Here is a 23747-nt window from a genome sequence, read left to right as displayed (position 1 = left end):
AGACTTTTTTTTTTCATAAAAGCTGTATAATTTGGTATTGTAGGTAGGAATGAGGGTATTACAAACCCCATAGATTTATTTTGCTTGGTTTAGAGCATGACCAATGCACTTTAAACCATTTGTAGGTGTCCTAATTCCATGCAACTGCAAACTGTTCAATGGGGACCTTATTCATTCAGTTAGCATTGTCTTGACATGATGGCACAGCCTTGCACTATGCTTCCAAGCAGCTACTTCAGCAAAGCTTTGACTACAGCACTTGCTATCTGGAGCTGTATCGTGGCTTTCATCTGGTCTGTAAGCCTGCTGAAGGTAGTCACATTTGTAGCGACTGTGATGTAAGAGCCAAACCTGTTCATTTACTGACCTCTTTCTTTCCACTGAAATATGTCTTCAGGTTCAAAGTCTGTATTCCACACTTCTCTGGCTCAGACTTGTCTTGCAGAAGGGTCTTCATTATTCAGGTGAGACTATGCTCTTATCTTAGTTCTATCTACTTCCATTTCCAACATCTCCACGGTACGTAAATTGTGAAATTCTGCCTTTTTATTATTTTTTCTCATACCATCAGTACCACACAGACGCACTTAACAGTTTAAGCTGGCTACAAATCTAGTGTTGCACAGCACATAACATGATTCCTTTTAATGCAAGGTGGTCTGATTGTTAACCTTTGACCCCTCAAATCCTGGTAGTCTTCTAGTGCTAACCACCAAGTATCATCTCCAACCGCCAAAAACATCCTAACTATAAGTCTGCATAATACAACACTAGCAACAAATTATTTTTACTGGGCCTCTGATATTGGCTTGTATTTTCACCTGAGATTAGTGTAGCCTTCAGCTTTGCTGTGATTGCATCCACTCATTGCATTTTTGTACAGCAAAAATGCAGTACAGCTGTTTCTCCATGCAAGTCCCCTGCATGTTGCATGTCTTAGTCACTGCATTGCTTCTTTACTTGCTTGTTCAGCTGTGTTATGAAAAGAGGAATCCTCTGTCCTATTCATTCTGTTTACTGCTACTATGCATGTTACTTGGCTATTACTCTTTTGGTCAAAGCATACTTGTATTCATATTATACCAGGTTATATTGGAAAAAGGCTACAGTCTAGTCTAATAATACATAAAACAAATATAGTAAGTTCAAGTTGTATTCACGTGCCTAGATTTAAAGACTTTAAACATTGGCAGTCACAAATTTGCAGAGCTGTGAATGCTCACGGGGGGTAGTTCAGTGTGTTTCATTAAAAGGTTCAGAATGGGTCTTAACTGAAGTGAGTGATGTATCAGTGCACTGTACTATCGTTCTGTCTGCTTAGTGTTCATTAATTACTATTCATATGTATGGTTTAACTAAATCTAGTTAAATGAGGTGGTCCTTCTCAGACTGCCTATGTCACAACTTGGACTGCAAGATTAGGTAGGTGTGAAGTATAATATATGGACAGTTTAGTGAGTGGAATAGGTTGCTTGTTCAAAAGAAAAGACTAGAGTTGCAGTATCAAAAGAGGTAAGAGGGCCGGTGAAACTCTTTTAAAGGGGGGGGGGGTCCTTTTTTTCATCTGGTGGAGCAATCTTTCAGTTAATTCATTCTGAATAAAATCCGTCAGTTAAGCGCATAGGATTATGGCTTTTGTGCTAATAGTGAGTTTAGGTTCCATTCCCTCAGTTTCCAGTTGCTTGTCATGTGATTCTGAGCAAGTCATTTAACTAATTAACGCTCTTGGCTTGATTTTGGAGAGGCCCATTGATTTCTGCCTGTTGAACAAATGAAGCATAAAATGAATTAAGAGCAAAGTAAGAGTGTGGTATAGGACATGCATTTTCCTGCATAAAGGGGTGGATTGGCTTAGTCTCCACCTAGCAGAATGAGTTGTGGCCATCTTTCTCTCTCTGCCAAAAATTAATTTTGTTCCTGCGCTTTAACCATCAAACATCTCTCCTGATAACACTATTCATCCTGCTCGTCCCTCAGAGATGAGAGCCCTATGGTTTATTCTTTTCTCTGGGGGGGGGGGGTTGGTAAAGATATCATTCATTAGAGTTAACATTTTGATTTAAGCCACTTCACATCTGTGATGTCTCAAGGTCTGATGTGCAGAAGCAGGTATACATGTTTACGTTATTTTGCTTTTTGTACATGTGCACAATATTGCTGTTTTTGTTTTAATGTTTTTTAACTAGGTTACAATACAATGACCTACCTGTTGAGTAAGCAGCTAAACATGTGTGCCTCCTGATTTTCACTAGAGGTATCCCTTCAGTGGCCTTTCCCCCTTGAAGGCACGTATCACCATTGATTATCTTGCTATACTGGGGAATAGTACCTGTAGTTTGCACTGTGGCCATATATTCCCACAGTCGTTCCCCAGAAGGAAGAGTGCAGGAATTGCTTAATCATTCCTGTTTCTCCATGGCATATTCAGTTTCGCCAGCAGCCCAAGCCACTAATCAAGCTTCAGCCATCTGGACTGTAGTCAAATATTTGTCTCACCACGCCAGTAGAGTTGGCTGAACTTGGCCACCTTTTGTTTGCCTAATACTACAATTTGATCATTTTTCTTTATTTCAGTGACGTAGACTGTTAAGAGTAGACAACCAACCAAAATGTTTTAGGAAGTGGAAGAGAAAGACTAACTGGAAATAAATACATGTAGACATGTTGAAGAAAATGGAAACTTCAATCAGTATGATCAGAGGTAGAGACTGAACCCAGCATTATACTCTGCTGATTTATATATGGAATAATTAAAAGTGCCTTTTTTGTTTTATTAGAAATAGTGTAATAGAGTTTTTTCTTTCTACTAATGAAGTAGACCCAATTCATTTTGGTTGTCATAGTAAAACCTTGCAATCTGTTAGTCTTGGGTTTGGGTTGATGAAAAAGAGGATCACTTCAACCAGTCTGCTGCTACTATTTCTCCAAAAGTATGAATTTAGTAAACAAGTAAATGAACAACTCAACATAAAGTCAGGTAAGGTCTTTAGAAAGTACACAAATGTTTCCTCAAGTAAATATTAGACGTTGAAGTAGAAATTGACTTCTTGAAGTAGGAGTGCAAGTTTGTTGCCTCCGTTCCCCTCCGCTATTGTGACAGTTTGCTAGATTTTTCTCATTTTCAATCCTGGATTGTAATGCAATCTTTACAATACAGTTGCTAACTTTTAAATAACCTTAATTTCATCATCCTGCTTAGACTTTACAGAGTTTAGATTGAGAAGCTGGCTTAGCCAGAGATGGGTTTAGCTTAATATTTACATCTTCATGTTCATTAAGTGCACATATTCAGTAAAGTATAATCATATGATGGTGTCACTTCAAGGCACGACTTCACGTTCAGGTATAGGTTTCAGTATTTGCAAGTGCTTTTCACCAGTCATGAACTATTTGGAGGAAATAACTGTGGTTCACGGCCAGCACTGTTTGCCTTGTCCAAGAGTCTTTAATTTCATCATTGTTTTTGAGCTTCATCCTCCCAGACGCTGCTCTCTAATTACTTTAGGACACAAGGGTAAATCAGTCCAGCTACTTTATTATCTTTAGCTTGTTCTGATGATGATTTGTTTCATTCCAGGATTAACTTTTGTTAGGAAATTGTATTTGTAGACCACTAACATTTTCCCCTTTGACTAAGCAGCTTTTATTACTGGATCACCTAAGTGACAGCTGACTGTAGAGTACAGGTGTCTTAAGTGACCTTTCTATACTCTTGTTGAATTGTTTTGTATTTGATGCTGCAGCTGTTTTGCATTTTTATCATTGTACTCTGGTTCCTGGCCTACTTAATGAATAAACTGTTCAGAAGCTGACGAGAGGACTGTGTGTCGTTCAGTGACTTGATGAATAATTTGTCTCTGCTGTGTTTCAGTACATGGAGAAGCTATCCCAGCTGGCGTACCACCCTGTGAAGATGCAGGGCTGCTATGAGAAAATGGATAACTTGCATCTAGAAGGACTCCAGCAGCGCTTTGATGTCTCCAGCACTGCAGTGTTCAAGCAGAGAGCCCAAATCCTCATGAAAGAGGTAGGTAACTTTTTTACTACAGAAATTTGAGAGGACAAATTGAGAGGACATATTCCCATATAGCTCCAGGTTTGGTGCTCTCTCATAAAGGAAAGCATGTAACTTGTGATATATATGTAACCCCTTTTTGAAAGTCACACGAAATGTTGACAAGGTAGTAACTGAAGCATTGCATTCAGGTGTACACTGCGAGTTCGCAGCTCTAGTGCATGTCTGTAACTGTCTGCTTAATAATAGTATGCTTTGTAGGCAGCAGATGAATTTACAGTGAAAGGTACAACAAGGAGAATGTTTCTTCCATTGTAGCTGTTTGTGTCCTAGCTGCATAGCAGTGCAGCTGATGAGTGAGACTTTGAAGAGCATATTGATAAACCTCTGGATATCTTGCTTCTCAGAGAAATAGACTGCTTTATAATACGTTTGGGGATTTCTCACAGCTTGTGAAAATTATGTGCATGGACTGGAGAGTGTTAATGGCAGACAGTCCATAGTCATCATTATTACAGCAAGGACCTGCTAGTAAAAGATCAGTTGTAGTGAGTATGCCACATAATTCTGCTTCCATAACTGATTAGTATATAATTTATTTGTGAAACGTTGTTTTAGTTAAGGTAATTTAAAATGCGGGCAATAAATTGCATAATAACATTTGTCTTCATCAGAGCTGTCAAGAATACTGTAATATTATTGCTGTCTAATACAAGTTTTTAGTAATGGATTGGAGTAGGGAGGTAATGTACTAAAATCTGTCACTTAAAAGAACTGCATTATAGAAATATTCAGTGCAACAAAGACCTTAGCTAAAATACACTACTAAAAAAAAATCTGTTGAGAGTCAGTATTGATTACTTAAAGCAGCCATTATTTTTTGCGCTCAAATGTATTTTTCTCTTTCCTGAAGCACATGATAGAGTAATGTATAGTAGTAGGTCTGGTGAATCATACCCTGATGTTCTGACTGAAATCACTGTTGAAGTATTCTTGAAATATGGGTGTTATCACTGCTGACTGGTCAAGGTACCGAAGCTTTACCTTCCCCATGTCCATACGTCCAATGAATGACCTCAGCTCTTAGGTGCTGGGGTATATAGATGGATATGAGTGTGGATCTCAGGGCTGTCTTGCCATGAGCCCAAATGCAGGTTGTTCATCTGCCAGACTGATCACTGGACGTTGGTACCTCTGTTTTGATTGTTTATTCAGATAAGTGCCCTACTGGGGAACCTACCATTTTACTTTTCAAACTAATAGTAATTTCATAATGCTTATTATTTTGTTGCAAGTTGTCAGATGTCAGCTAGGAGGGGTAAGTGAAAGTGCAGTAGGCAGTTTCTGTACTAGGACTTGCATACCAAGTCTTTTTGTCTAGGCCCACAGCACTATCATAAAACTTACTCAATCTGTGAATCGGTCATTCTCAAAACCCCTTGGGTAGAGGCTTCCCCCCACATCTTAAACTCCTGGCCCAGTCCAAGATGGCTGACTCTTCATCCTCAACTGTCCCTCTGCCACCAAAGAAAAAAAAAACTAGAGGCTTCAATTGGATCTGCAGTCCAGTGTTTCTGACTCTGACATGACCACTGAGGTTCCAGAATCCACGATATATCAAATTACCTCTGTTGCCCACTACTGAGAAACTTTTAGAGGCTGGTATGACTCATGAGGCCTTGCATACTGCTGGTACATGTGATGTAGTGCTTCTTATGTTCGAGAGACTGCATGGCATCCCTCAAATTTAGTTAGGGAAGAAATCCCAGACCATCTAATAGAGGTCAGACAGGGTTGCAAACCTCCACATCTCATCAGGCAGATGTCACTGCTAAAAAGAAAAAGCAGAAGACTGCATGCCACTTCTCCCTCAGCAGCTAGGGAATGGGGGGCGGCGGCAAATAGACCTCTCACAGACATTGTTTAAAGTGATTGCTTTTGAAACCTCCCTTCTTTGGGTCTCTGCAACCACAGGCTTATCCCTCCAAAGCCTATTCTGAAGAGAGCAGTACTATGACTGACCATTCTTTAGACTGTTCCTCTCAGCTGCTTTTTCCAGGACAAATTTCTTGCACTGAAGAGGACTCACTCACCAGATTCGCCTATCGAGGAAGCTTCTTTTGGTGAAACACAAAAAACATGGTGAAACAGAACGGCAATCCATGCAGATATCTGTTCAGGAGAAGTATTGCAACTTCTTGGGGAAGGATACCTCTGCCTCTTCTGCAGTCCCACCTGTCCTTTAAGATTTCCATGATGTCTTTCAGTCCAGCTCTTCACCTGATTCTCTGTCACCATCTCCTAAGAGCAGACAGGTTTTACCAGGTGCCTTAAGACCTAAAATGTTTGTACATGATTCCAGTGGCAGACACCTCTGCAGTCTCTCCAGATAATTCTTTTAAGCTTCTACCCAGTGTTAATGCCCTACCTATGGATAAAAACAGAGCTATGGGTAGTTTGGGAAAGATTATTGCACCTCTGCTACTGTTGCTTTTAGGAAAATTAACTACCAGACTCAAAGTACTTGATGTCTGTCTTTCATTCCTTAAATGAAGTTGCACTGGACCCCCCTACATCAGAGCCTAAGCATCAAATGCAGAGCTTACTACCCCAGGCCACTCAGCAAGATATCATTAAGCTTTGCATTATTTCCAGCAATATTGTAAATTAGAATGTTTATCTTTTATGAATAGAAAAAGAAAAAATCTTTAGAAATGAAAGTATTTTGCTTTGTGAGGTCTTCTGTGGAGGTCTTATTTTTATTTAAATTTTTTTACCGAGAACGTCTGACTTGGAATAAACCAATTTTTCTGGGGAAGCCCAGGGAGAAACACTTCAGATGCATGTCTTTGTAACATGGGCGGAAACCCACACGAACACTGGGAGGACATGCAGACTCTACACATAAGGCACCCCAGCTGAGAATTGAAGTGGAGAACTTCTTGCTCTGAGTCTGAGGCAACAACGCAAACCGCTGTACCATCCAGGTTGGAACAGTTGGTTGCGTTCTTCTGTTAGAACAAACCCTCAATCCCAGAACTGGTTCTAAAGGGCATGCATTTTTCCAATATCTTTATTTCTTTTTAGTAAATCTAGTGCATATAACATGAATTATTGTAGTGTTCCCTTTTTTAATATGTAAAAAAAAATTTACTTCCCTAATTTACTTGTGGTTGCCAAGTCACAAATGCACTTCTGTCATAAATAGTGCCTTAGCTGTCCATGGCCTGGCTCATGACATCAAAAGTTGTCATCGGTGCCACCATTTCATCCCTGATGGCCTTTATTGTTGATGAAAGAAGCCCGAGACCTTCATTACTTTTTGGCTGGCAGCATGGGAGCCCAGCACAAGCACTGACCAGAAGACTCATCCAAAGATGCTGGACAAAAGCATGAAGCATGAACAGCAGTGTGTACAGGCCTCAGTCATCCAACTGCTCTGCACCTACTGGTATTTTGGCACATGGTGTTTTCTTACTTTGTGAACTCTTATCTTAGGTTGCTTCATGTAAGTAAAACTCTAAAAAGTTAAACAAGTTTGCTGTATAATTTAAATATTACTTTTTGTGTAGTGCATTAAATGTTAATAATCTTCGTCCATGCAGTAGGTAATGCAGAATAAATTACTACCACAGTGATAAAATGTGAGGGTAGAAATTTGGATAGAGAAAGATAATGAATGTGTATAAATGGTTTGTTGAATGTTAAATAACTGTCTTTTGGATATGTCATGAGTGTGTAAAGTTTAGTTAAAATGGTGTCCTGATGACATTTGATTAGTGCGAAAGTCCGACTGGGTAGAAGCACATTTTCAGCGTAGACCTGGGGAGAAAAACTCCAAATTATTACAAAACATTTTCAGAACAATAATTATACAGTATTCAAAAATAAGACAAAAATGTGTACTTTAAATAATTACAACAAATTAGACATATAAAAATGTATAATCTGGGTATGGTTATCCATGGTGGTCATGTCACAGTGCAGGTGTAGTTTGATTACACACAAAATGAAAGATGTATAAATGAGTCTAAAAGTTATAGTATCTTTTTGAATGAAAATTTTGGAGTGATCTTGGGAGGAAAAAGAAACAAAGAAATACCATGTTTCCTTATAGCTCGAGTGCACAGGATGTCACTGCATGTATGTAATGGAAGTTTTGTAATAAGATATTGCACTTAAGGCTGACTTGTAAATTGATAAAAGAAGACAAAGATAATAGACTTCAGCATCAGCTTGTGTAGTATTGGATAAAGAAGACAAATAATTAGGGAAATAATATGTATTAAGAGAATGAGCAGCTGGGGTGGGTTATTGGAGTTTTCAGCATTTTTTGTCATAAGGCAGTGTAATGGGCATATATATATACCTGTTTGCTGATGGAGGTCCTTTAGGGAGAGAGCTTAGAAAGCACTGCGCTTCAAGTAAAGGGCTATAAAAATAACTAATAAAACATTGTAGTTAAAGGTTCCAAAAGACTGTGTGTATTAGCAATAAGCATGCAGGACAGATGAAAGTAATTAAGATGGAGAACTGCAGTGGCTGTAGTGAAACTGGGTTTGTGAAATGATGTATCCATATTTTGCTGCAGATGGGAAAAACACAAGTTGAAATAAATTGTGTAAGAGTGTTTAATTATAGTGTCCTATGAAATTAGGCATAATAGCACCATAGAGACAGTAAGAATGCTGTTACAATACTTATGCAAATGCATGTAATGTTTGAGGCTTATTTAATTTTGAAAATGTACATAACTGAAGACATCTGTTGTAATAAAGGTAGTAAAGAAGTTTTGCTTTAAAATATATTCCAGCACTGGAAATGCTTGGATGTTACTATTGGCAAAGGCTTTCATTGCTACTAATAGGTTGTGCAATTTACTCCGGTCAGAGTTTTATGACGGAGTTAAATGAGTTTTGGTGTATATGTATTGTTTGGTTGGGACATGCATTTTGATTGTGTACAGAATAGAACTTTGCCTTCCTCCTTTAACAGCCTGGACAGGAACTTGGTATTCTAGCCTCGTGGATCACATCATAAATGTGTATCCAAGCCTTCTTTCTGTTGCACCTTCTAGAAGCTAGTTATCCGGATGCTGTGCACAGTTCTGCAGGCCCAGCTGTGTGTGTGTATGTTGTAGTAGAGAATTGCTGCCACAGATCTGTCCATAAAAGGATTTCTGCTGCTTCTGCATGTTTTCAGAATGTACCTTTTGCAAATATCTTTGCTAAATCACGTCGTCATTGAAACATACCTTTACCAAGAGCTCTAGTGCATATGCAGGAATGTCCTGTACCAACAACACCAACACTTTTAGCCTCTTTGCCTAACAGTTGTTTTTCTTTTGACACTCTCATCTAACCTTCATATGTGTAAAAGTTTCTAGGAACACCTGCCTAAATATAAACCTGCTAACTGTCTCTGTAGAGGCCAATTTACCTGGCATGACCCATGCAAACATATTTTGAAAAAGGAATGATGCCAAGTGCTGCTATAAGAGCCAGTGATTCAACCTTACCACCCTGTTTGCATTACTACTGAGTCAATGACAGTAGAAAGCTCCTCACTCAGACAGGAAGAGTGTCCACTTTACAGCCCTAAATATCCATTAGACCAGTCTCAGAAGAACTAAAGTACAGAGTGCACAATGAGACCTAGCCATTCTCTGATGAAAAGCAGTTCTGCAAATGGCATCCTGAACCTCCCAGGTGCTGAACTTGCCTTTAGATAGTGGCAGGTTGAAACCACACTACGTTCAATTCTGGCAGATAGTATGTGTGGAAGAGGTGTACCCCTGAATGCTCTCTCTTGGGGGCATTCAAGGTCCATGCCACCTCAGCTTGAGCTCAAAGCCTTTCTACCTGATTCCACAAAGTGGCATTTTGAGTCACTTCAAGAATGTGCTGTTCTTTGTTTGAGATTGCCTTTCTTGGGGCTTGCTCTTGGCCCAGCAGGACACATTTGAAAGGGGAGGGCTTGAGTTCCCAAATAGGGCTCTTGTCTTCAGACCTAGACATCAGGCTAGTGTTTGACATCTGGTGGTACGTTGAGTCACCAGTATGGGTGCACATCCTTGGGGAGAGAATTAGTCTCCATCCAGGTTTTCAGCCAGTTGACACCGTGTGCATTTCAGTCCTATGATCTGTATATAAGACCATGCATGAAGTTTTGCATGGAGTCAATAAGAGCAAATTCTTCTCTCTGTTAGGCTGTTATACTGAGGCCATTCTCAGTTGTATCCCTTCATTTTGATCATTATTTGGATAGATTTTGGGGCTGAGAAGGTCACACTTGAATAGGCTTTGAGAGTTCCTATCCTTTAACTCAAAAAAAAAAAGAAAAAAGTTTGCTTTGCATCTGAAGAAGGTGGTACAGGAGCCATGAAGCTCCCTAAGTAGACACACCATGAAGGATGCAGCATTGGCAGTCTGGGGATGCACCAGCTGTGCTGCTGCATCCTCTGAGAAAGTGGACGTTCTGTGTTAGCCCCCTGCTGAATTGAGCAAGTCTGCCACCAAACATTCTTGAGCTAACTCATACAAGTCCTAGAGGCCATGACATTTGTGTATTCTATTCTGTTCACCAGCAAAAGCAGTCAAAATCCTTACTGCGTTTCAAGAGAATATACTTCAATACCACACTTGAGACATAGTCCTCAGACACTCCTGTAATGTTTCAAGATTCCCATTCTCCCTTAATGCAGCAGGTGTTGGAAAAGCTCACAGATCTTTGAGTGTAGACTGACAGGGTTTCCTGTAGTCTCACAAACTCTCTCTTTGTAAAGTGGGCTTTTGTGCAGAAGGCTGCAGATGTTATTACTCTAATTAGGGGAAGCCAGCCTTCCCCTGCTAAAAGACAAAGAATTGAATTTCCTTCTGATTCTACAGACCAGGAGTCCGATGACTCTGACCCTTTTGATTACCTGGACATACTCTAATGTACCTATGAGGATTCAGATGCAGAAGAATCCATTCCATTTGCCTACCCTCCAAAGGATTTTTCTTTTGGTGAAACCTTGCATACCTTAAGGGAGCATTTATGCTGGGAATGCCAGGACTATCCTCAGTCCAAAAAGAGAGACTGGCGATTTTTAGATTTGCCTCAGCACAGGCCTCTAGCTATACCCCCCTGTCCTGGATATTGTAGGTGATGTCTTCATGGAATCCAGTCTTACTGCTGACAATTTGCCACCAGCTCCTAGGAAACCTGACAGGTACTACAGAGTACCTAATTCACAAATCTCTCTACGAATCCTACTGCAGATCCAGAGACCATTTCCCAGGGACCTAAAGGCATTAAGACTACTATAGCCAAAAACCCTACACCTTCAGACAGGGATTCTAAAGCTTTAGACAGATGGTGTAAGAAGGTATATACCTCTGCAACTCTTGCCATCAGGGCTTTGAATTGCCAGTTTCACATGTTGAAGTACCAGCAACCTATTGGGGAACTAATTAAACAAAAAATTATGTTACTTCCAGATTGTGCAGAAAATAAAGATTTTATAAGAGTTGATGCATTCTGCAAACCATGTTAGTAAACATACTATGCAGTGTGGGTTTGATGCCTTGGAAGCATCTTGCAGGACTGCTGTCACTGGGTCTGTACTGAGAAGGCATGCTTGGCTGAAGGAACAAGTCTTGCCAGACCATGTCAAAGCAAAATTACTAGATGCTCCATTAAATCAGGATTGTTTGGCACAAAAGCAGAAGTAGTTCTTAAAAAGATGGAAGGAAAAGCTAAATCTATGCTAACTCTCAAAGATTTCTTACAGGTGCAGCCACCTAGATTCAGTAGGCATTGGCCAGATTCAGTAGGCATTGGCCTTCAAAAAACTGGCCCTTTCCAGTCCCTACCAGGCCTTCTCAGTCTAAACAGAGGGGAAACAGACCCCCAAGACTACAGTCTCAGGGTATGCAAAGATCTAAACAATGGAGTGTTCCCACCTCAAAAACAGGGAGTGGTAAGCCAGCCCCTTATGGAAAAAGTTCACAATGACTTTCCAATTGTCCTTCCCAGCCATGCCCAAGTACTTGCACTCCTACAAGGAAAACTCGCCCTTCATGCAAAAAACTGGATGTCCATTACTCAGGACTGATGGGTTCTAAACATTGTATCCCAGGGATACAGATTCTGCTTCCACTCACTGCCAACCCTAAGTGGATTGCCAGACCTTCCTCCAAACTGGTGGTCAGAGGCTCAAAAGCAAGTACTTTCCCTTCTCCATATCATGGCTATTCAACCTGTTCCAGTAGAACAAAGGGGACAGGGTTTCTACTTCAGACTATTCCTGGTGCCCAGAAAAGAGAGCTCTTGGTGCCCTATCCTGGATCTATCAATTCTCAACACCTTTCTGGTGGTCCCAAAATTCAGAATGCTTACATTACAACAGATTCTTCCTATGCTAGCCAAGGATGCCTAGTTAGTCATCATAGACTTAAAAGAAGCTTATCTGCACATCCTCATAAGGGAGTCTTGCAGTTAATATCTACGTTTCAGGACAGGCTTCTATGCACCATCAGTTCTCTGCACTTACCTTTGGCTTATCTACTACGCCAATAGTATTCACAAAGTGCCTGACTCCAGCCATTGCATACTGCTGGCAGAGAAATATTCAAATTTACCCATACTTGGACGATTGCCTGATTCAGGCGGACAGTCAGGAATTGCTACTTAGCATCTGGCATTTGTAAAAAGACTACTAACTTCACTGGGATACACCATCAACAAAAAGAAATCACAACTGGTGCCCAGTCAACAAATTGTATTCCTGGGAGCAAGCTTAAACACAACTTCCCAGATGGCATTCCTCATTCCAGAAAAGCAGGTCCATTTGAAAAACTATTTCAAACTAATGGCCAACAAAACCCAGCTATCTGCAAGGAAAATACCACAAGCCCTAGGGTTCATGGCCTCATGCATTCTGCTAATTCCATATGCAAGACTGCATATAAGGAAATTTCATTGGTACTTAAGTCTCTGGTGTCAACATTCTTATGACCTGGAAACAGTGATTCCTATCATACCTTGTCTAAAGGCAGAGTCCCTTTGGTGGGCAGAGGCATGCAACCACAGCAAGGGACTTCCTTTCACTCAACCCCTCAACGCCAAAACCTTGACAACAGACGCATCAGACAATGCATGGTGGGGGCTCACGTGGCAGGCAAATGCATTCAAGGCAAATGGAGCCCAGAACAAATTACCCTGCATATCAATCAAAAAGAGATGCTAACTGTACAGAATGCTCTGACAGCCTTCAAATACCTTATCCTTCCAGGACAGCTCCTGATAAAGACAGACAACACCACAGTTATGTGGTACATAAACCAGCAGGGGGGAACGCATTCTTATGCACTCTGCAGGTTAGCCATGGTCCTGTGGAACATAGCCTTGAGCAACCAAGTGCACCTAAAAGCTCAATTCTTGCCAGGCAAGCAAAATTCACTCGCAGACGACTTAAGCAGAAATCTACTGGACCCTCACGAGTGGTAACTGGAACCCAACTTTTTAAACTTCTAACCCAGAGGTGGGGAGCACCAGAGGTGTACCTTTTTTCTGCCCCCCCCCCCCCCCAGAACCACCAATTGAGCAAATTTTGCATCAGGAACCCTTACAGCAGAGCCTGGAAGGTGGATACCCTATCCTTTACATGGGAAAACCTTTCAATTTATGCTTTTCTTCCTCTGCCCCTCCTCTCAAAAGTACTACTCACAATCAAACAGGACAGGCCAAGGGCAATCGTTATTGCACCAGACTGGCCACGCCAGCACTGATACCCACTCCTACACAGTCTGACAGCAATGCCATCCTGGCACCTACATTAGACACCTTCCCTGCTGTCTCAGCAGGAGGGACAGATTTTGCATCCACAGCTGCAAACCCTAAACCTTGAAGCCTGGCTTATCCCATGTATACACCACCAGCATCCCTCAGCAAACAGGTGCTGGATGTCATCTTTGAGGCCAGAAGGCCTAGTACTAGGAAATGTTATGCTGAAAAGTGGAAAAGATATAGTTCTTGGAGTCAGTGTCAAGGAAGGGACACAGCTGTGCCCACCTTACCTCAAATCCTTGATTACCTAGCAGAGCTGTTCCACAGATGCCTGTCCTTATCCATTAAGATGCATGCTTCTGCCGTCTCGGCTCATTATAATACTGAGCCATCTCTCTTCTCACCCTCTTATCAAACAGTTCCTGAGAGGATTGTTAAATGGATCTGATGTTCAATAAAAAAATGTAAAAGACACTGAACAAAAAGCGCTTTTATTAAATACAATAAATCAAGCACTTTCATTTCCCCAATTGGAGACTTTATCAAGATATCTCTTCCTATCTTGATAGTCTCCAGTTGGGGAGACTAAAGTGCTTGATTTATTGTATTAAATAAAAGCTCTTTTTGTTCAGAGTCTCTTTGAACATCAGATCTGTTTAGTATTACTACATTTCTACTTCCAAAGCTCTCTGTGGTGATAGTTTTTTTGGTTTCTATTTCGAGATTTATAGTTCCTGAGAGGAGCTAACATTTTAAGGCCCCCTAGGAGAGCTTCCACCTCAGCCTGGGACCTTAACTTTCTACTGGAGAAGCTCACACTTCCCTCTTTTGAACCTGCTGCTTCAGCAGAGTTAAAATTCATCTCTTGGAAGACGGCCTTACTTCTAGCTATTACTTCAGCAAGAAGTGTGTCTGACTTACAGGCACTAATGGCGGTGGAGTCCTTCATTATTTTCCATGCTGATAGTTTCCCTCAGGACTAACCCATCCTTTATGCCCAAGGTGGTATCCAGTGTGGCTTTAAACCAATCCATCCATTTGCCAGCCTTTTTCCCTAATCCTCAGAATAAAGGGGAAAGGATCCTGCACTCCTTGGACGTGCACAGACAGCTCAGGGTCTAACTTGACAGGACTAAGCCTTTCAGAAAATCTGACCAGCTGCTAGTCAGCTTTGCTAAAGGGGCAGAGGGCAAGGCCATTTGGAAGCAAACCATTTCCAAATGGATAGCACACTGCATCCATTTCTGCTACAAGCGCCATAGAAAACCTACCACTCTGGATCAGAACTCATTCCACTAGAGCTACTTCAACCTCTACAGCATTTCTCAGGGGAGTCCCTACCAGGGACATCCTGGAAGCTGCAACTTTGAGTTCTGTACACACCTTCACCAAGCATTACCACTTAATATTTTTTCTAAATCCAGAGCTGGATTTGCTACAGCAGTCTTACAAGGCCTGCTAGCCAGCCCTAACCCTTCTTGACTGCCTCCACCCTTCCTCAGCTTTGGGTATCAACCCAACTGTGATGACTGCAACAGTAAAACACGAAGAACATAGTACAGTTGTGTACACTTACCATAAATGTAGATATTAGAGTGTATCAGCTGTTGCAGTCCTGGTTCCCTCCCTCCAGCCCCTAGGCTTTCTCTGTCTCTTCTACCTATCCTCTTTATGGCCATTTTTATGGCAGGGGTATTTACTTTTTACTGGAGGTGTTCCACATCATGTATTACCTTCCTATTTTGGGGCCTCCTGACATCTGGAGCAAGAAAAACTGATGTAATGGCGTCTGCTGCATATTTTATACCCCTAACGACCTGACGTCAATGAAAGAGGCGACAGCATCTGACGCAGAAATCCCAAGACACTGGTATTTGGGCTGACTGGGGGCTACCTGCAGGCAGATAACCCAAGTGTGATGACTGCGACAGTGAATACACTCTAACATCTACATTTGTGTTAAGTGTATACAACTGTACTTTCGCACAAGTGCTGGTTGACCTATACCAGAGTTTCATCTACTGAATTCAAGCTGAAAGGATCCTTTTTTTCTTGCGCTAACTGATGTCAAAAAGTTAACAATTGTTTCGCCTGTGGAAAGCAAATACCACACCAAGATTTTCATTCTTACTGCATCACTTTTTTAGGCCCAGACCACGACGTCCCCCACTGTCACTTCTATGCTTTGTTCAATGTCAGAACTATCCTTCGTCGGGCCCTTATTGTAGCTAGATATTTTTTGCTTACAGTCCCTGAACTCCAACATGGCTTCAGTAAGCCATCCAACAGCAGATCATCTGAAAAAGCATAAAGATAAAGACAGAGACAGACTGCACAGGTCCAAACCTTCCGACACTCCCATTAAGCTAGTTGTCACTTCTCTGGTCCTGAGGAGCTTTCACAGCCCCGATGCCCCCTTCTGTGGATTCGCAGGCTCCTATGAGACCCTTTTGGAGTCTGGTATGCTGCATGACTCTTCTCCGACTAAGGAGCCTGCGGTTGTCTCTACCTTGGATGGTTCCAGAACCACTGAGCAGGCATCGGCTTCCAAGGAAGGCCTTCACACTACCGATTCTCGACACAAACTGACTACTACTTTCACTTCTACTGTTCTTTTGAAAATGAATGAGTTTCTAGGCCCAGGGTACGAACCACACCCAAGAAATCGATGACCCAATATCAGGCATCTGCTTCCTTGCCTCAGACCCAAATGCTTAAAATGGCAGAAGACCTTATCATGCTGATCAGGGGAAACCAGGCTACCCCCCTCCAAAAGGAAGAGAGATCTGTCCCCTGTAGTTTGGTCTGAAGAGTCAGATGAGACTGATGCATCTGAATATAAAGACATGCAGCCCCTTTCTACTTATGAGGATTCTGATGCAGAGGATTCCATTCCTTCATCCTCTTCCCCCAGAGGATTTTTTCTTTGGGGAAACCCTTCACACCTTAAGGGAGCATTTCCAATGGGAGAGTCAGGATTGCCCTCAGTCTAAAGCAACTCAAGGAAATCTTTGATCTTCCACAGCACAGATCCTTGGCCATTCCCTCAGTCCTGGATGTTGTGGAAGACGTTTTCCTGGTATCAAGCTGGACTCCTGACACCCTCCTTCCTGCACCTAGAAAACCAAACAGGTACTACATAGTCCCTGACTTGCACAAATTTCTTTTTATAACTCCTACTGCTGACCCTGAAGTCATTTCTCAAGGGTCTAAATGGATTAAAGCATCCTCTTCTAAGAATCCCACCTCCTCAGTCAGGGATTCCAGAGCACTAGACAGATGGGGTAAAAAAGTATACACCTCAGCTACCCTTGATATCAGGGCACTAAATTGTCAGTTCCATATGCTAAAATTTCAGCAGCATACCCTGGAACTCCTCAAATAAAAATGTTCTTCCTTTCCTGCTTGGGCAGAATATAAAGAGTTGTTACAAAAGTTAATGCATTCTGCAAGTAAAGTAACTAAACACACCTTGCACTGTGGTTTTGATGCCCTAGAAGCTTCTTGTGGAGCAGCAGTCACTGGATCTGTCATTAGAAGGCATGCATGGCTTAAGGAACAGCTCTTGCCTGACCATGTCAAAACTAAATTGTTGGCTGCCCCCCTGCACAAAGATCACTTCACTTATTTGGCACTAAGGCAGAAGAGATCTTAAAAAGATGGAAGAAAAAGCAAAATGTATGCAGACAGTTAAGGATTTCTTACAGGTCCAGCCACTTTGGTTTAGCAGGCATTGTCCCACCAAGGCACTGGTGCTTTCCTGCTCTCACAAAGCCAGTTCAGGCCAGACCTCGGGGAACCAGACCCCACCAACAGCAGCCACAGGGAATACAGAGATCTAAGCAGTGGACTACCTCCACTTCAAAACCATGGAGTTCTAAGCCACCCCCTTATGGTAAGAACTCACAATGACTCACCTACCCTAACCCCTCTCTCTGCCCACCTTCACTTACCCCTAGGAAGAAAACTCTCCTTTCACGCAAGCACCTGGGCCACCATTACCAATGACCACTGGTTCTCAACAGTGTCCCAGGATCCACATTTTCTTTCCACACCCTTCCAACCCCAAAAGGGTTCCTAGATCTTAAAACAAATCAGTGGATTTCCCTGCTCTCTGAGGGCAGTAGGGCATGTTCCTGCAGAACAGAAAGGCCAAAGTTTCTATTCCAGACTTTTTCTGGCACCCAGCAAAGAGGGGACCTGGCACCCCATCCTCAATCTATCCATTCTAAACACCTTCCTCGTGATCCCAAAACTCAAAATGTTCACCCTCCAGCAGTTGCTACTCATGCTCTGCAAGGATGCTTGGCTAGCCACCCTGGATCTAAAGGAGGCCTACTTACACATTCCTGTCAGGGAAACATGCAGACAATATCTTCGTTTCAGGGCAGGATCTCAACACTTCTCTGTGCTTCCCTTTGGCTTATCCACTGCTCACAGAGTTTTCAGAAAATGTCTGGCTCTGACCATTGTCTTTTGCAGGCAAAGGAATATCCAGATTTACCCATGCTTAGATGACTGCCTAATTCAGGCAGACAGCCAGGAAAAGCTGCTCAAGCACCTGGCCTTTGTAAAGTCCCTTCTAACCTCTCTAGGGTACACTATCAATGAAAAGAAATCCCAAACTGGTGCCCACCCAAAGGAATTATATTCCTGGGAGCAAGCCTGGACACAGCATCCCAGATGGCATTCCTTACACCAGAAAAGCAAATTTTCCTGACAGCCTACTTCTCTCAACTAGCCACCAGACCCCAGCTATCTGCAAGGTAAATCTTGCAAGCTCTAGGGTTCTTGACCTCTTGCAGACTACTCATTCCATATGCCAGACTGCATATGAGGAAACTTCAGTGGTACCTATAAAGCCTTTGGTGTCAACACTCTCAAGACCTGGAGACACTCGTACCTATAATTCCTTGACTCAGTAAAGATTTTCTTTGGGTAACAGCATGCCCCCACAACATGGGTCTACCTTTCTCGACACCCCACACCACCCAGACCATCACCACAGACTCATCAGACTATGGCTGGGGTGCACACCTGGATGGCAGGTGCATACAGGCCCAATGGAGCCCACAGCAAATCCCTGTGCACATCAACCAAAAAGCGATGATGGCTGTCCAGCACGCCTTGATAGCTTTCAAGCCCCTTCTCTTCCCAGGGGCTCTCCTCATCAAAACAGACAACACCACTTGATGTGGTATATCAGCAAGTAGGTAGGAACTCACTCCTACCCCCTATGCAGGCTGCCCATGACAATTTGGCATACAGCCTCTGCCATGCAACTCCACCTGTTAGCACATTTCCTACCAGGTGTTCTGAACTCTCTGGCAGACCAATTAAGCAGAAATCTTCTGGACCCCCATGAAATGGCAGCTCCACAGAAGAACCTTCACCCTAATATCTCAGAAACGAGGCACCCAGAGGGTTGACCTTTTTGCCTCCCACACCAACCATCAGCTTAGCATATTTTGCACCAGGGAGCATCACCGCATAGCTTGGAAAGTGGATGCCCTGTCCTTGCCCTGGGTCAGTCTATTGGTCTATGCCTTTCCTCCACTTCCTCTCATCCCCAGGGTGCTGCCCAAAATAAGGGAGGAAAAACCAAGAACAATTCTTATAGCTCCAGACTGGCCTCACCAGCACTGATACCCCTTGCTGTGCAGCCTGTCCCCATTGCCACCTTGGCATCTTCCTCAGATTCTAAACCTCCTGACCCAGAGGGAAGGGAAATTCATGAATCCCCAATTGCAGACCCTCAATTTGGCAGCGTGGCTTATTCCCTAAGCCCTGATAAATCTGCCAATCTCAGTAAACCAGTTCTAGATGTTATACATGATGCCAGATTCCCTAGCACTAGAAAGTCTTATGCAGACAAATGGAAAAGGTTTTGCACCTGGATTCAGGCTAAGGGAGCCAATACAGCACTGCCCTCCTTCTCTCATCCTGGATTACTTAGCTGACCTGCTACACACTGGCCTCTTTTTCCTCTGTTAAAATTCATGCCCCTGCTATCTCTGTTCATATTCCTACTGAGCAGCCCCTTTTCTGTCGCCCTGTGATCAAACAGTTCCTAAGTGGGGCTAGAACTTGAGGCCACCTGGAAGAGCACCAGCCCCAGCTTGGGACCTTAACTTTGTGTTGGAAAAGCTCACCCTGCCTCTCTTTGAACCAGCCTCCTCCGCAGAGCAAAAATGTCTCTCCTGGAAGACAGCTTTCCTTCTGGCCATCACTTCAACCAGAAGAGTCTGTGAGCTGCAAACACTCATGTGGAACCCTTCATTATCTTCCATGCTGACAGGGTATCCCTCAGGACTAACCTGTCCTTCATGCCCAAGGTGGTGTCCAGTGTGGCTCTCAACCAATCCATTCATTTGCCCACCTGTTTTCCACATCCCCAGAACAAGGGGGAATGGATCCTATGCTCTCTAGATGTGCACAGATGGTTCATATTATGTCTAGACAAGACTAAATCCTTCAGAAAGTCTGAGCAATTGCTGGTTAGCTTTGCTACCAGGGCAGAAGGAAAAGCCATCTCCAAACAAACCATTTGCAAATGGGTAGCACACTGCATCCATTTCTGCTACAAACAACATGGAAAGCCTCCCTCCAAGGGGGTCAGGACTCACTCCTCCAGAGCAGCCTCTGCAGCTTTCCTTGGGAGGAGTCCCCACCAGGGGCATCCTGGAGGCTGCCACCTGGACATCTGTAAACACTTTACCAAACACTACCACCTGCCTTTCTTCTCCAAATCCAGGGCAGGGTTTGCCTCTGCAGTCTTGCAGGGCATCCTAGCCAGTCCCTAGTTTCCTTGACTGCCTGCACCCTTTTCCTCAGGTTTGGGAATCTACCCAAATGTGATGACTGCAACAGTGAAAGACGAAGAACATAGTACAGTTGTGTACACTTACCATAAATGTAGATGTTTGAGTGTATTCACTGTTGCAGCCCTAGTTTCCTTCCCTCTCCGCCTCTTTTCTCTTCTCCTTTCTTACAAGGGACTTATTGGTATTTACTTTATACTGGTGGGGTTCTTCCACCAGAACCTGCCTCCTACTTGGGGGCTCCTGACAGATTAGGGCAAGAAAAACTGATGTAATGGCATTGGCTGCCTTATTTTATACTACTGATGACCTGATAACAGTACTGAAGCGACAGCAACTGATGCAGAAATACTAAGCCTCTGGTATTCGAGCTGGCCGAGGGCTACCCTGGCATGGATAACCCAAATGTGATGATTGCAACAGTGAATACATTTGAACATCTGTATTTATAGTAAGTGTACACAACTGTACTTTTTGCCTACAAGTATGATGTGGGCAGTACCACAGTCTCAGCCTTGGGTCTGAAGTTGTGCTGTGTTGAAAAAACTAATGAAGCAATATCTTGGGTGTTTGGCTGTTCACTTTTAGGGAAATTTTTTCTTTAGCCATGTTACTCGGGACCTGTTCCATGACCTTAATGGACTCTCTGGGAGATTTTTGATATCCCACTAACCTTCTAACCCAGCTAGCCCCAAAAGGAAGAAGCCTCCTCACTAACAAAGCAGTTGAGTTTTACACAGTCAGAATATATCCTGTTGCTGTACTGGAGAAGTCCTCCAAAGGATGACTTTGCTGTCACAAATGCAGCACTATTGACTATACTCAGGAGATAGATATGAGGCAGTGATTCTCCCACTTTATTTAAACCCATTATCAAGAAGTGACTTGGAGACATGGTTGCTCTTGCCCATATTTTGTAGCTCTTAGAGCCTCTCCCAGAAAAGGGACCCAGCTAAGAAGACCATTGCATCTCAACAGACCTCTTCAGACAAGGTCAAGCTATTATTGTTGCAATGGGCCATAGGGGGTTGTGCTACATTCAGAATGAACTTGGAGCTAATGTTTTACTCCACACTCTTTCTGGCCTTAAAAGAGATGTATGGTTTGCATCTCATCCCATTCTGGACCTCGGTGACTTCAACCATCGTGTGCATTGTATATGAAGGTGGATGATAACTTCCTAATGGGTCAACCTCTGCTTCAGATGGACACCTAAATGAGGTGTGTAAATATGACGGACACATTTTGGCTGCACAGAAGGTTGCCTCAGTTGTCACAAATTTGTTGAGGTGGGCATAAGATAAAAGGCAGTTAATGGGAATTGAGTCTTCAGCACTCATCATACTTACCAAGGTGTTATACTTGATGGCTAAAGACTTAAAAAAGGCTGTTCTATTGTTGGTATGTAACTAATTTATTTTGTTTACCAGGTAAGTGAACTTGTCCTGGAACCCTTTTATAGCCACAACCCAGGCCATGTAGGCAAGGACAGTAGGCATACACAAACAATATTGCAGGTAGTTCTGTACACACAGTAGTTTATAAACATAACACTTTATGCAATTTTAATTTCACAAATAAGAGCATCAGTTTCTACAGCAGTAAATTTCAAGGTAGCAGGAATAAGCAAATGCTACTTGAAGTCCCCCCCCAAAAAAAAAACCCAGCCAAAGAAATAAACATTTCTGACTATATACAAAGATTCCATTCCAATATAGCAATACAATAGGCAGAAATAATTATTCATGAAGAAAAATACATCCAAGATTTTGTCATGAATGGCTTGTTTTTCTGTATGTTACTCATGAGGGTAAAAATAATGAAGTCAGTGCCATGACTAGGACCGAGTGAAGGAGGTGGCTGCATTAGGTGCAAGCTGTTAAGGGGTGCAATAGGCATTTGCTGATGGGGTGCAGGTGCAGAATCCGCATTTGTAGAAAAAAGCCATAGGTGGTAATGCAGCTTCTTTAATTCATTAATGAATGCCAGTACTGCATTTGTAGAGCTCAAAAGGCAGCTTACTGCAGTTAGAATTGAGCATGGAAGACACTTTAAAAAAAAAAAAAAAAAAAAAAAAAGTGGCCCTCAAGTTTGAGTTGTGAGGGCATCAGTCTGTGTAACTGGCAAGGATACCAGGTAATGAAGCTGTGGCTCTGCTGGAAGTAACGTCTGCTGTAAAGGCAGCACATGCATATTCTTGACTGCGGTGCTGAGTTATAGCCAATCACACCAAGAGTCTTGATAGCTACAAGTTATCACAAAGCGCAAACAGTTGCATAATAGCTGAAAAATTATGTAATAACATTGCACTCATGTTGAGGGCTAAAGGAAGGAAGCAAAGTATCGCTCACTTTGGTACCATAAGCTAAGTGTAGCGTAATTTTGTCCATAATGCGCACATCAGAAATTATAAACGTAGTTATGGGTGCTGTTTTTGTCTTACTAAAACACACACCTTCAGTAACTTGCTCTCCTTGTGTTTGAATCCAAAGACTCCTTGCAACAGTTTCTACAGTGAGTGCTTGCAAGGCTTTACTTTTGGGAGCAGACCATAACTGAAGACATCTTCTGACTCCTCTGGAGGCTGTTTTCTAATGTAGATGTGAGCTCTTAACAGAAAATTCAGCACATATCTGTCCAGATGGTCTTTGTTCAGCAGGACTGACACTAGCAGGGTGTGCTGTAGGACTTAAGTTTGAGCCCTGATTGCGGTCTAATTTTATCCTTTGATTTCTATCATTCTAATAGTGCATGACCAGAGAGAGGACTTTCTCTATTTGTGTGCCTGTGTGTGTGTGTGTGTGTGTGTGTGTGTGTGTGTGTGTGTGTGTGTGTGTGTGTGTGTGTGTGTGTAATTTGACCATACTCCGTAAGCTGGCTGTTTCCTAGCTGAAATGATGTAGCTGTTGAGGGAAAACTCATCACTCTGTGTCCAGAGGCTAAAGCTGGTCCAGTTGTAGGGGAAATCAGCATGTTTTGTTGGAAGTGTTGGGTTCACATCCCAAAAAGAGCTAATACTATCCTTTTGCTTCTGTAATTCTCTGTGTTGCTGGAGACACAAGTGCTGGCCGTTTCTGCCCTGGAGATGTGCCCAAGAAGTCACACCTTCGTTCCTTTGGTAAGGATACATTGCAGATTCC

At 42.6% G+C, this 23747-nt stretch overlaps 1 protein-coding gene across 1 annotated transcript in view; it reads left to right on the top strand.

The window, feature by feature from the left end:
* The window catches only part of LOC122790935 (protein Niban 2-like), a 1255142-nt gene that overhangs the window by 1162838 nt on the left and 68557 nt on the right, over positions 1–23747 (top strand). The window contains exon 10 of the mRNA XM_044058638.1: positions 3872–4027. Coding sequence (XP_043914573.1) covers positions 3872–4027 — 156 coding nt within the window. The remainder of the gene's footprint in view (positions 1–3871; positions 4028–23747) is intronic.

Source organism: Protopterus annectens, chromosome 16.part0 (genome assembly GCF_019279795.1).
Source record: "Protopterus annectens isolate FY-2018-M chromosome 16.part0, PAN1.0, whole genome shotgun sequence".
Taxonomy (NCBI): Eukaryota; Metazoa; Chordata; order Ceratodontiformes; family Protopteridae; genus Protopterus; species Protopterus annectens.
The sequence above is the reverse complement of the archived record's forward strand: the minus strand, read 5'-3'. Positions and strand labels throughout refer to the sequence as shown.